Source organism: Dendropsophus ebraccatus, chromosome 15 (assembly GCF_027789765.1).
Source record: "Dendropsophus ebraccatus isolate aDenEbr1 chromosome 15, aDenEbr1.pat, whole genome shotgun sequence".
NCBI classification, from domain to species: domain Eukaryota; kingdom Metazoa; phylum Chordata; class Amphibia; order Anura; family Hylidae; genus Dendropsophus; species Dendropsophus ebraccatus.
In genome coordinates, this window is record NC_091468.1 from 24,869,629 (window position 1) to 24,882,815 (window position 13,187).

The window sequence follows — 13,187 nt, forward strand, 5'->3', positions numbered from 1 at the left end:
GTTTAATGATATTAAGGTTTCAGGGTTCAGCGCGGGGCGATCACTGTATCAGGACATTAATCGCTATTCACGGGGGGACGAAGCTCTGTACACTGACGGTCCTGACTCTCAGGTCTGCACAGGTTATGCTGGGATTTGTTACTGCCAGTAACAAGGGCTGGGATAAGGGCTATAACACTGTAAATCACATGGACGGTGTAGTCAAAGCTTAGAGCATATGTGATGTCACCTGATGAGGTCATGATGTCATCTGGGGTGGGGCGAGGGCAGAGCTTAAAGGGTTCTCTCATGGAAATGACCCTTGCCCATGCATGGCCTTGTGCGTTAACCTTTGTGTATAGCCCCCCATAGCCCCTTGTTATTTTAGGGATTTAGGAAGCTGAAATCTGAGAAGCTGTTTGCAGTGATGTCATACTGTAGAGCTGATATAGCTGTGCATGACGTGAAAGGAACCCTGTGGTCCCTGAAATGTTCTGTATGGGATAAAAGACTGATTCTTGTCCCATAATGTGGATGACCACAGCGATCCCTCCATGTCACCAGCAGCACAGAAACAGCTGCAGCCTCTCTACAGTGTACAGTCCCTGCAAGAGGTCCCTCATATCTCAGCTTCTTGGGCTGTGTGACTGTGAGTAACCTAAAGCGTCCATGTCACTTAAACAAATGTATGGCATGTCAGGAAATGAGCTCCATATGCAAAACCTTGGGCTACACCTGCATAGTTGCCAACATTTGAATTTTTTTTCCAGGGACACTTTAGTATTAAAAGGGCGTGGCTTATTGTGGGTGTGGTCTCATGGGGTGTGGCCTAGCATGTTAGAATTTACAGTCAGAACAACACAAAAGGAGCATTACACACCCCAGGATTAGGTCCCCAGTATATTACCCCCCCCCCCCCAGTTTCAGGTCCCTAGTACATTACACACCCCACTCAGAGCAGGCTGAGCATTCTACTGACTGACTATATATATCAGTAGTTTGTATCCATATGATGCAGCTGCACCCCATATCACCATACTACTTTCCCCTTCATCCTGCCGCTCCTCCATCATCATACTACTACTCCCTTCATCCTCCTGCCCCTCCATCATCATATTACTACCCCTTCATCCTCCTCCTGCCCCTCCATCATCATACTACTATCCCCTTCATCCTCCTGCCCCTCCATCATCATACTACTTCCCCCTTCATCATCATACCAGTATGCCCTTCATCATCCTCTTGTCCCTTCATCTAAAACAAAAAAAAGCTATACTTACCTTACCAGTATGGTTCCTCTAGTTCCCCAGGGACTCCTCTCCCTGCTCTGCATGAGTGACATCACAAGCGCCGGAAGGGGGCGGGGCTTCCCTGGACAGGGGGCGGGGCTGTTGCCAAAACTGGGACTGTTGCCAACTATGCACCTTCCATATGTTATTGATAATACTGATGTCTTTATAGGGCCACCTAAGATACCAAGCCCTGAGGGCCACCCTCTATAGCTTTGCCCAGATTAAGGCTTACTGCATTTAGGGTTGGATTATAGAGACCAATGCCCATAACACTTAACTGAAGAACAAGAGAACACAGTGAGAGGTTAGTTGGGGGAAAGATTAGAAGCAACATGAGGAAATATTACTTTACTGAAAGAGTAGTAGTGTGGCTTGCTGGGGTGTGGAAGAGAGTGAGGGGATGAGGAGAGGATGATGGTGGTTGTATTTTTAGGCTTGTAGGCAGGGCCGTCTTAACAAAACGATGGGCCCCTGGGCATAGCTGTGAACTGGGCCCCCCGACCCAAGATCAAGTCCCCGCATCCCCCCTACCCCCAACCTTGTGCTGTGCAGCCCCATGTGGGTGTATATTGTACTGTATAGTTCTGTATGGGTGTATATTGTACTGTATAGTTCTGTATGGGCGTATATTGTTCTGTTTGGGTGTATATTGTACTGTATGGTTCTGTATGGGTGTGTATTGTACTGTATGGTTCTGTATGGGTGTATATTGTACTGTATGGGTGTACTGTATATTGTACTGTATGGTTCTGTATGGGTGTATATTGTACGGTATGATTCTGTATGGGTGTATATTGTACTGTATGGTTCTGTATGGGTGTACTGTATATTGTACTGTATGGTTCTGTATGGGTGTATATTGTACTGTATGGTTCTGTATGAGTGTGTATTGTACTGTATGGTTCTGTATGGGTGTATATTGTACTGTATGGTTCTGTATGAGTGTGTATTGTACTGTATGGTTCTGTATGGGTGTATATTGTACTGTATGGGTGTATATTGTACTGTATGGTTCTGTATGGGTTTATATTGTACTGTATGGTTCTGTATGGGTGTATATTGTACTGTATGGGTGTATATTGTACTGTATGGTTCTGTATGGGTTTATATTGTACTGTATGGTTCTGTATGGGTGTATATTGTACTGTATGGTTCTGTATGGGTGTGCATCGTTCTGTATGGATGCATATTGTTCTGTATGTGTGTATCCTGTCTGGAGCAGTTTTGCAGCATCTGTGGGGGGGGGGGGGGGGGGGGTTCATTCCTCTCCTTCAATGCTCAGGAGCAGAAAAAACAAAACCACAAATAGGAACCAAGCCTAACATGTGTAACGATATATATATATATATATATATATATATATATATATATATATATAATCTTTACACATGTTAGGCTTGTTTTTACATAGTGCAAACCTGGCCATACATGCAGTCTGGGGGGGGGGGTACAGCAGCCTCAAGTGTATGGGGATACAGCAGCCTGAAGGGGAGAACACAGCAGTCTGGGGGGGAGGGGGTGCACATTGCAGCTTGGGAGGTACAGATCAGCTACAGGTGGACAGGGGCAAAGCAGCCTGGGGTAGAGGGGGCAGCTATGGGGGAACAGGGGTAGGGGTGTGTGTGTGTGTTCTTCTCTCAGCCCAGATCTGCAGACTCCCACCTCTTCTCTGTCCCGACCTCCCTGCTATCTACAGCCCCAGGTACCTGACATTTCCTGCAGTGGAGCCCAGGACAGGAGGGGGATGGTCAGGAAGCCCTGTAGGTTAGCAGCCTGTAGCCTCCTGCTCTCCACACTGCTGGTCTCCTGCTATGGCAGCACAGGCTGCAGCTGCTGTGAGGCCCCACACATAACCATCCCAAGGCCTGCTGGGGGCAGGAAGTCCCGGGCCAGGAGGAACATGGGACCAGTCCACAGGGGCGGGGCTTAACGGAGGGGGAGGAGCTTCAGCCGCCCACATCACAGAACGGCCCTGCAGCTTATTTATGTGAGGAGAGGAGAGCGCTGGGGCAGTGCGGCCTGTAATGTACTGGGGAGAGGGGGCACAGCGTGGTTCATCAGCTTCCCTTCCTTTCTGCAGGGTAGGCGACTGCCACTGGGGCCCCTCATGAGTCATAGGCCCCGGGCAGCCGCCTACCCTGCCCAATGGGAAAGACGGCCCTGCTTGTAGGTGGTTATGCCTCTCCTGTGTGTAGCGTTGAGCTCCTGAGTGAGGGGACGCACTGAGGGCTGCTGGGTGAGAGGGTGCTGTACCTGCAGGATGGCTGGGTCTTGCGGTGCACCGCAGCCTTACTGACTGACTTGTCACGGTCCCAGGTGGGCACGAGGGCTTCCATAGGTACAGGTTACTCTCTGGCACTTCCCTGTAATTCCCCTCTCTTCTGTCGGCTGTTGCAGACGCTTTTTGTAGGGGGGTTGCACCTGTGTGAAAGGTGGTCGGTGGTGTGGATCTGTGTTCCCCCCGGGGACAGTAACTGTCAAGAGCAGGAGAGGATTTCTATAGGGATTCCCATAGAAAGCCTCTCCTTCTCTAGAGAGTTCCTGTCTCATCCAGAGGTGGCAGCAGAGAGCACTGTGTCAGAGTAAAATGAAAGCAACATTTCCTGCAGGACATACAGTAACTGACAAGTACTGGAAGACTTGATAGAAGTAAATTACAAATCTATATAACTTTCTGATACCAGTTCATTTGAAAGAAAAATATTTTCACTGGACAACCCCTTTAATACTTCTATGAGACCCTATATTGTGAGGCTGGTAGGACATCTGCAGGACTACATGGAGGGTGCAAAGTACAGGATACTTCTGGGATCACAGTTGTGAGGGGCCTTCCTATGACTTTACTTTGACTATTCCTCCCATCTTTGCCCATTTTGCAGGTCTCCTGGTCAGTGAAGCAGTGCTGAATATCATGCTCCTGAGATACGCTAACTATGCGCAGAAGCTGAGCTTTGCAGACTTTGTCTGTTGTATGATTCGCCTAGAGACAGTAACAAGTAAGTGTAATAAATAGGTCAGGTGTTATGTGATGTCATGGTTGCTACCCGTCTATTTGCTACCTTGATCGCCGCTCGTTTACTGGGCCTATTCCACAGCCCGATGATCGTTGAGCAAGGGCTGCAGGGACATCGTTACCGATGTCCTTGTAGCCCTTGCAGTATCATACATTACCTGTCCAGGCTTCTTCTCCGCGCTGTCTTCATCCCTGGGTCCCGCGCTCTCTATCTTCAGAATGGCCGGTCAGCTGACAGGCCACACTCAGCCAATCACAGGCCGCGGCGGTCCCAGCCTGTGATTGGCTGAGCGCTACGTCAGCTGACCGGCCATTCTGAAGATAGAGCGCGCGGGACCCGGATATGAAGACAGCGCGGAGAAGAAGCCTGGACAGTTAATGTATGCTGCTGCTGCTTGTCAAATCGTCGGTCGCCCGCAGTGCACCGCTATTCAACCGTAGCGATGCGCGGTGGGGGATTGATGATTTTAGGCCTGGCCCTAAATGAACAATCAGCCGATGACACGATCATCGGCTGATCGTTCTCTCTATTTCACCGAACGATAATCGGCCGAATAGGGCCGATCTGGCCGATTATCGTTACTGTGGAATAGGGCCCTAAGTCCTCCTACGTGGGGGAGTGTGTAGAGAGCAGGGATAGGTAGAGAAAGAGAGAGCTCCTCCTATAGGTTACCACATAACACATGGTACAACACTAACATTAACCCATTACTGACTTCAGCTGTGCAGACAAGAACATAGTCATATAAAAGATACTGACACCTAATGGCAAAAGTGTAAAAGCTCATAGACGTCTATGGAGAGGGGAGGGGGGAGAAGCTGTAGATTGACAGAGGCAAAAAGATCAGCTGAAATCTCTAGTAAATGTTATATTTGCTCCTAGTGCTGTATTCATGGCTTATACTGGTTATAGCTGTTAACAACATGTGGACACTGTCTATACATTATTACAGATAGTAATGGTAAAAAAATAATGAAAATAGCCGGCAATGTTATGTAGAGACTGGCTCTAATTGTTAATCTTATGTAAATAATCCTCTTGCTTCAATGATATCAAGAATGTTGGGTATTAAAGAATAGATCGCTCCCCAATTTTTTCGTTTTTTATGCCTTTCCATGTTGGACCGGTTACTTTGATCCTCTGGAGGGTGTAGTGATCCCAACAAAATTGTGTTAATCTTATAGAAGCACAGGTGTTAGTCAGCAAGGTTATGGAAGCACTGACTATGCCTGGCAATGTTGTGACGTCACTCCGACCATAGATGGCGATGTTCTGTAGCCAATTACTATAGTAGTATTATGTGGTTACATACTATGGCTGGCATTGTTATGTATGTCTCCGGCATGTATGGCTCTGCTGTGTTTGATACTATGGCTCACTATGTTATGGAGGAGTAGGACTGGATGGCAGGTGTGTGCCTTGGTATAACATTCCGGTTATTATTCTCTTTTTCCAGAGGTTTTCAAGAACCTAACCAAAGATGGAGCAGGAGTATACCTGAGCGCAGAAGAGGTGAGTCACATCACCCCAAACGGCACATTTCAGAGGAGTCCGCTATTATGTGTATATGTAAACACAGTGTACTGATACAGTATCTGGCCATACAGCCTACAGAACAACCAAACAAATGTCTTGTTAGCCGACCCAATACTCTTAGGTCATGTAATAACCATTCTATACCTGTCTTCGATGTGTGAGTCTGAATATGTTTTCACATACCAAACCTATCTACCTAGAGGCATTGGGGCATCACACAGCAGCTCGGAGTCATCTCTCTGCATTCGTCTCTCCCCAAGCACACCTCCTGTCCTTCCTGCTATAACATTAGTCATCAGACAGGAGATATGCTTACTGCCTGCTTCAACCTGCGTTATCTCTACCCTTGCTGCAAGCAAACCTCCTGCCTAGTGATTGACAGCTCCCTCTGCTGTGACATCAGCTGTCAATCATTAGGCAGAAGGCACGCTTGCAGCATAGTTATAGTTTAATTTACGTATTTAATGAATCAGCCATGACAACATCATGTGACAAAGAGTTCACTGCTCTAACAGTAAAGAATCTGCATCTGCCGAGGGTGAAACCTTCTTTCCTCTAGATGTAGAGGATGCCCCCTTGTCCTGGTTACAGACCTAGTGTAGGTGTAAAAAGATCACTACAAAGATCTCTGTACTGTCCGTTCATGTGCATGACTGATGTGCTTCTCCCCCCAATGTAAGCACGTCTCCTGGCTGATGATTGACAGCCTTCTCTGCTGTAACATCAGCTGTCAATCATCAGGCAGGAGGCGTGCTTGCAGCAGGAAGGAGAGAAATGCAGAAAGAGGAATCCTTGACTCTGAACTGCTGTGTAATGCCCCAATAATTCCAGATAATGTTGAAAAGCATATGATTCAGGCAGAAATATCACACAAATTTATGGATTGGGTATTAAATGATCCACTTCACAGGTTCCCTTTAAAGGGGTATTCCAAGAAAAATTAACTTGTCCCCTATCTTGATGATAGGGGACAAGTAAGAGATCATGGGGTAATACCCGACCTCCAAACCCCCCTGGTACGGCACGAGACCTGTGGTTCTATTCATTCCTATGGAGATGCCAGAGAGAGACGAGTACAGAGCTATTCCAGTGTACTTGGCTCTTTTCATCGGCTCTATTTATTCCTATGGAGCCGCTGTTAATCTAAACAAGTTAATTTTTCTTGGAATACCCCTTTAAAGCAACTCTGCATCCACCAACCCACCTCACCAAATCGCTTGTATCCTCCGTTTGATGAGAGTAAATCCTTACTGGTTGTGCTTTTTTTTTTTTTTTTAAATGTGCCTGTTGCCTTGGTTAGAGCATAAAAATGATCTTCTAATCTGTAGCGGGCAAGTCAAACTGGTGTAGCCTAGAGTGTCTGTGCCCCAGGTCTGCAACGCCTCTCCTTTCTTCCTCCTCTCCCTCCTCAGCATTAGGAACGCCCCCAGGCAGGAATTTTCACATTTTACTTGTATAGCGCACACAGATTCGGGTGTGGGAGGAAACCGGAGTACCCGGAGGAAACCCACGCAAACACGGAGAGAACATACAAACTCTTTGCAGATGTTGCCCTTGGTGTAATTTGAACACACACTTCAGCGCTGCAAGGTTACAGTGCTAACCACTGAGCCACCGTGCTGCCATTTTATTAATAAGCTGCTTTTATGTTTTATTTGCAGTGGATGCAGATTATCATGTCCAGCTGACCACAAGGGGGCGCTGAGCTGGTAAGTCATTATGGAGAGTGACATCAAGAGTTTCAGGACTTCTCTACACAGCTGTAAAGCCTGAATTCTGCAGTTTTCAACCATGCCATGCTGACCCAGAGGCCTTGCCCCCATTGGCCCCAATCCAATTGCCACTAAGGGGACAGGGCCTAGACACCAATGAAGTCCTGGACGGGCGGACCTACAGTGCCAATGTGGGTGGGGCGAAGTTGCACAGTGGTCATGAAGTCCCGCCCATGTGGCACAATCCACCAACAATAAAAAGCATTTTTATTTACCCGGACCAAGCACCAATAAATCTAATCTAAAGTAAGGTATGAAAGAATTCAGGCTTTATAGCTGTGTAGAGAAGTGATCATACAGAAAGGGGGGACAGTATCACTTTAAGGCTGGAACTACACAATTCTACAGGTCTTATAGCTGAAATCCCCATCATTCTCTGATTGTTCAGTGTCTGTACAAAGCATGATCTGCTAATTTGCACTTTGACAATGGTCATGTATACAACAGGTATTACAGTACAGAGCATTATACTTATAGAAACTCAGCTAAGCTGTTAGTGGTGATGCTGGCAAGATGATTGCTGACTGTTTCCAATAATGAACAGCAAAATAGTGATAGCTGCTTTGGAGTGTAATACGGGATGTGCGTTAACCCTGGGTAGCCAGGTAGTTAGGGTTGCTTGCGGTACTGCTGCGGCACTTGTGGTGTAAGCCCTCCCCGGGTCCCAAACACATGCCCGGTAAAAAAAATTATGGTGTTCAGAGAAAGCGGTTTTCGCTTAAGTGTGATGACCAATTCCCTCTGAAATACTTAAGCGATAGTTTTGGATGACAGGACAGTCTCATTGGTAGGTTTTTAGTTAGAAGACTTTGTAGAGTTGATGGGGGGCTATCAGGAGTACTTGTCCAGGTAGTGCAGAACTCCGTCAGGGTGACCTTAAGACTTTATAGAAGAAACCTGTACTCATGGTTTGGAGGATACCATCCCATGCCAGAAGATATCAGAGAGTGCCAGATCCAAGAACACAGACCCGGTCTTGAACAACCAGGAGTAGCTAATTCCTCATCATTACCAGAGGATATCGAGCAAAGGTTCAGTAGGGTATGTCAGCTTAATCTGCTCTTTGCCAACTACTGGGCATAGTCCGGACAGCTGAAGGATTTCCTGAAGAATACTCCTTAGAACATGGTCACCCCAGATGTAGACATGTTAGGTCCCTTGTATAGTAGTCGCCCCACTTAGGGTTTTAGCTATGCATCATCTGGTAGGGAGAAACTTGTGAAGAAGCAATCAGTCACTGTCTCTGGAAGGAGCAGGCATCTGGCCACAAGGGCCTTGAGGTGAACTCTCTCTGTTGTGCAACAGCTGTTAAAGGACAACTCCCGCGGGACCCCCCCAAAAAATAAAACACAGACACACACAGACACCATACTCACCATCTCTCCGGTGACGATCGCCACTCGATTCGCCCGCCGTCCGCCTTTCCGTCGCCGCCGTCCGCCATCCAGCGATGTCTCCGACTTCCGGGTCCAGGGGATGGAAAAGGCTGCCAGTGCGCTTGCGCACCGGCAGCCTTTTCATTGGCTGGAGCGCATCACATGGCTTCCAGCAAGCTCAGCCAATCAGGGCTGAGCAAGCTGGAAGCCATGTGATGCGCTCCAGCCAATGAAAAGGCTGCTGGTGCGCATGTGCACCAGCAGCCTTTTCATCCCCATTCACTTTGCATGAAGACGCCGAGGAGGAAGAAGACCCGGACCGCCCCTCGGCTCTGACGTCGTCGTCACCAGATGCCGCCCCGGAGAAGAGGACCGTGACGATCGTAATAGGTAATGTATACATTCCTTAACTTCCGGGGTGGGGGGTCGGGGGTCCGAAAGTGGGGGAAGGGGGCCAGGCCGGGTATTTAACCACATTACAAAGTTATATAACTTTGTAATGTGTGTTAAATGAGCAAAAAAAATTTTTTGTGGGAGTTGTCCTTTAAGTAATCAGGAAATAACAGACTAATGGCCCTATTATACAGAATGATTATCGGCCGTATTTGGCCAATATCGGCCATTACGGACGATAATCTTCCCGTGTAATAGAAGGCAGCGATCAGCTAACTTGAACGATGTTGGCTGATCGTTGCTGTTGTTTATCTTTCAACATGTTAAAAGACAAACAATTGTGATAGCACCGATCTGCTGCCGTCACTCCGTGGAATAGGAGCAGTGGCAGCAGCAGACCGCCGCTATCCTCTATGGGCTGCTCTGACGCTCAAGCGATCACCCGGGCATCTCCCCCGCAGCTCCCCATAGCCTCCCCTGCACTCACCTGCTCACAGCTGACAGCGCTCGTTTGCTCCTCTCAGTCGCCCAGTGTAATAGGAGCTTAAAGTGTCCCTGTTGTTATAACTTTAGAAATTTAAATTAACAGTAGATGTGATATAAAGCAAGTTTGCATTATACATTCATTATTTTTTGTCGTTATCATGCTGTAAAGCAAAGCTGAACTTACCAGAAATCCAGGTCCAGTCTCCAGAAGGCAGAGAAAACAGTACAGAGAGTCACGGCTCAGTGTGTCCAATCACATGACTGCCTTCTCTCTGTGAGCACTCAGATGGCCTGAGATACACAGCACTTCCTCCTTTCTGACTGTTTTTTTTCTCTCAAAAAACTGGAAACAGAAAACAGGAAGTGCCATGTTTTCCATGATAACAAAAAAAAATAAAAAATGAATGTAAATTGCAAACTTGCTTTATATCACATCTACTGTTGATTTAGATTTCAAAAGTTGTAACGACAGGGACACTTTAAGAACAACAACCGTGTTTGACTAAACACCTCAAACAATTCAAAGGGCTAAACCTGGGTTAATTTCCTATTGCTGGAGGAACTTTGAGGTGACTCCACATCCCATTGGTGGAAACTTTCTAGAATCAAGTTGTGATAGGCCAGGGAATAGGATCTGTTAGGCAATCACACTCTTGAACATGCAACACATGATACAATATAGCCAATGAATTAACCCCTTTTATGTGCTGGAGAAAGATAAGTTAATACTCAGTGGTGGCATCTTGCGGCCAAATATAGCAACTCTGAAAATATAATACAGAAAGTAAACTCCCTGAGGAAGCGGAAGCGAAACAGCGTTGGAGTGAGGTGGGAGGCCAGCGGACTGGGACTCATAACATCATTGCATAATTGATTATTCCTGCATGTGTGTTATTGGATGGCACTTGCTCTGCATCTGCTCTGTTAAGCGTACTGTAGCTTTTTGGGGTGTAGCACTTGCACTGTATTGTCATTACATGCATTTATGCTGATGAGTTTATGAAACGCTTATTCATTATATGCACATGCACTTTAGATCTCTTGTGTCCCAGCACTGGGCTCTCCCACCTCCCTGGTCTTGTTTTTAGCATTTTTGTGGTAGATTTAATAAAGTTGTGTTATATTTTTCCATATATTTGTGTTACCTGGTATTATTTAAGGTTCATTATACTAGATAGGTATTAGACTACAGATGTAACTCAGGATCAGTACAGGATCAGTAATGTAATGTATGTACACAGTGACCCCACCAGCAGAATAGTAAGTGCAGCTCTGGGGTATAATACAGGATGTAACTCAGGATCAGTACAGGATAAGTAATGTAATGTGTGTACACAGTGACCCCACCAGCAGAATAGTGAGTGCAGCTCTGGGGTATAATACAGGATGTAACTCAGGATCAGTACAGGATAAGTAATGTAATGTGTGTACACAGTGACCCCACCAGCAGAATAGTGAGTGCAGCTCTGGCGTATAATACAGGATGTAACTAGGATCAGTACAGGATAAGTAATGTAATGTATGTACACAGTGACTCCCCCAGCAGAATAGTGAGTGCAGCTCTGGAGTATAATACAGAATGTACACAGTGTGTACAGAATACAGAATGTGTACAGTATGTACACAGTGCTGAATAGTGAGTGCAGCTTTGTAGTATAATACAGAATATAACTCAGCATCCGTACAGGATAAGTAATGTAATGTTTGTACACAGAGACCCCACCAGCAGAATAGTGAGTGCAGCTCTGGAGTATAATACAGGATGTAACTAGGATCAGTACAGGAGAAGTAATATACTGTATGTACTCATTGACTTGCATTTTCCCGTCTCTTGTAGGAGATGACCGTCCACCATGAAGTCTCCTGACTGACCTACACAGTTTCTTCTGATCCTTGTGATGGAGACTTTCTTGCTGTACCTTACATTTCTCTGTTCATTGTTGAATGTGTGTTAGAGTTGTATAAAATGTGATATTCCTGAGCTCTTCTGTTCAGTGAGGAGTTTGTAGATAATTTCATAGGTTCTAAATTAAAGTTTAAGTTAAGTGCTGCAGAGAAGAAGCTGAATCTACTTTTCTTGTTTCTAAAAAAAATGTTTTTAATTAAAAAAAAAAAAGAAACCAAACATCTTAGTTGAGTCTATGTACAGTATACACATCCAAGACACAGACCTTGGGACCTCAATGCAATGGTGATGACATGGAGAATATACAGCAATACATCCTCTATATACAGTATAACTGGTGATAGGGACAAAAGTAATGTCATCCTGCCATCTAGTGGTAGTATGTTTAAATGCAATAAATAATGTTAACCACTAGAGATGAGCACAACTGGAGCATCCGTGTCCATTTATTCAGCATTTGAATACCAGAGACTGAAGAAGTTGACCATAGCCCTAGGGAGTCCGGGAAACGTGAATACAGCCATAGGCCAGGGTTGCCCGGGACTCCTTAGGGCTGCATCTAACTTCTTCAGCCTCCAGTATTCAAATGACAATCAACTTGCACTCATCTCTATTAACCACAGGTTTACTGTTAGAGAAAATGCTATTTGTTTTCAGTAGAGAAGACTCTATGTGTGGTCAAGCGGTCTCTTATGGCACATAACTTATAAAAAGATGAGGGTTGGGTATCTGAAATGAATTCTTGTTCTTTTTCTTCCTGTCTGTAAAACAGTTATATGAACATCTGTGTGATGTTCAGATGTACAGTGGGGAAAAAGTATTTAGTCAGTCACCAATAGTGCAAGTTCTCCCACTTAAAAAGATGAGAGGCGTCTGTAATTTACACCATATGTAGACCTCAACTATGAGAGACAAAATGAGAAAACAAATCCCAAAAATCACATTGTCTGATTTTGTAAGAATTTATTTGCAAATTATGGTGGAAAATAAGTATTTGGTCACCTACAAACAATCAAGATTTCTGACTCTCACAGACCTGTAACTTCTTCTTTAACCCCTAGACGACCCTGGACGTAGGGTTACGTCATGGAAGTCTGTCCCCAGACGACCCATGACGTAACCTTACGTCCTGGGTGTTTCTCCCGCTATGAAGCGCGCTCCGGAGCGGAGCGTGCTTCATAGCAGGTGGGGGCCTGCTGCAAACAGCAGCCGGGACCTCACCGGTAATGACACGCTGCAGCGATCGCGCTGCCGCGTGTCATTAACCCTTTAAACGCCGCGGCGACCGCGGCGTTTAAGTGTAAGTGACAGGGGGAGTCCCCTGTCACTTACCGATCGGGACCCCCTCAGTGTGACTGCGGGGGTCCCGATCGTTGAAACGGACCGCCGGAGGTCTCTCACCTGCCTCCGTGCGGTCCGATCGGCGATCTGCT

The 13,187-nt window shown here is 46.2% G+C and overlaps 1 protein-coding gene across 4 annotated transcripts in view; it reads left to right on the plus strand.

The window, feature by feature from the left end:
- The window catches only part of LOC138774395 (calpain-13-like), a 99,479-nt gene extending 87,348 nt beyond the window's left edge, over positions 1-12,131 (plus strand). For 2 of the 4 annotated variants that reach the window (XM_069955198.1, XM_069955199.1), the window contains exons 23-26: positions 4,151-4,267; positions 5,742-5,797; positions 7,483-7,530; positions 11,686-12,131. In XM_069955198.1, coding sequence (XP_069811299.1) covers positions 4,151-4,267; positions 5,742-5,797; positions 7,483-7,509 — 200 coding nt within the window. In that variant the 3' untranslated portion in view covers positions 7,510-7,530; positions 11,686-12,131. The remainder of the gene's footprint in view (positions 1-4,150; positions 4,268-5,741; positions 5,798-7,482; positions 7,531-11,685) is intronic. The other 2 variants (XM_069955200.1, XM_069955201.1) reach the window with 1 other exon arrangement.
- The last annotated feature ends 1,056 nt before the right edge of the window (positions 12,132-13,187 follow it).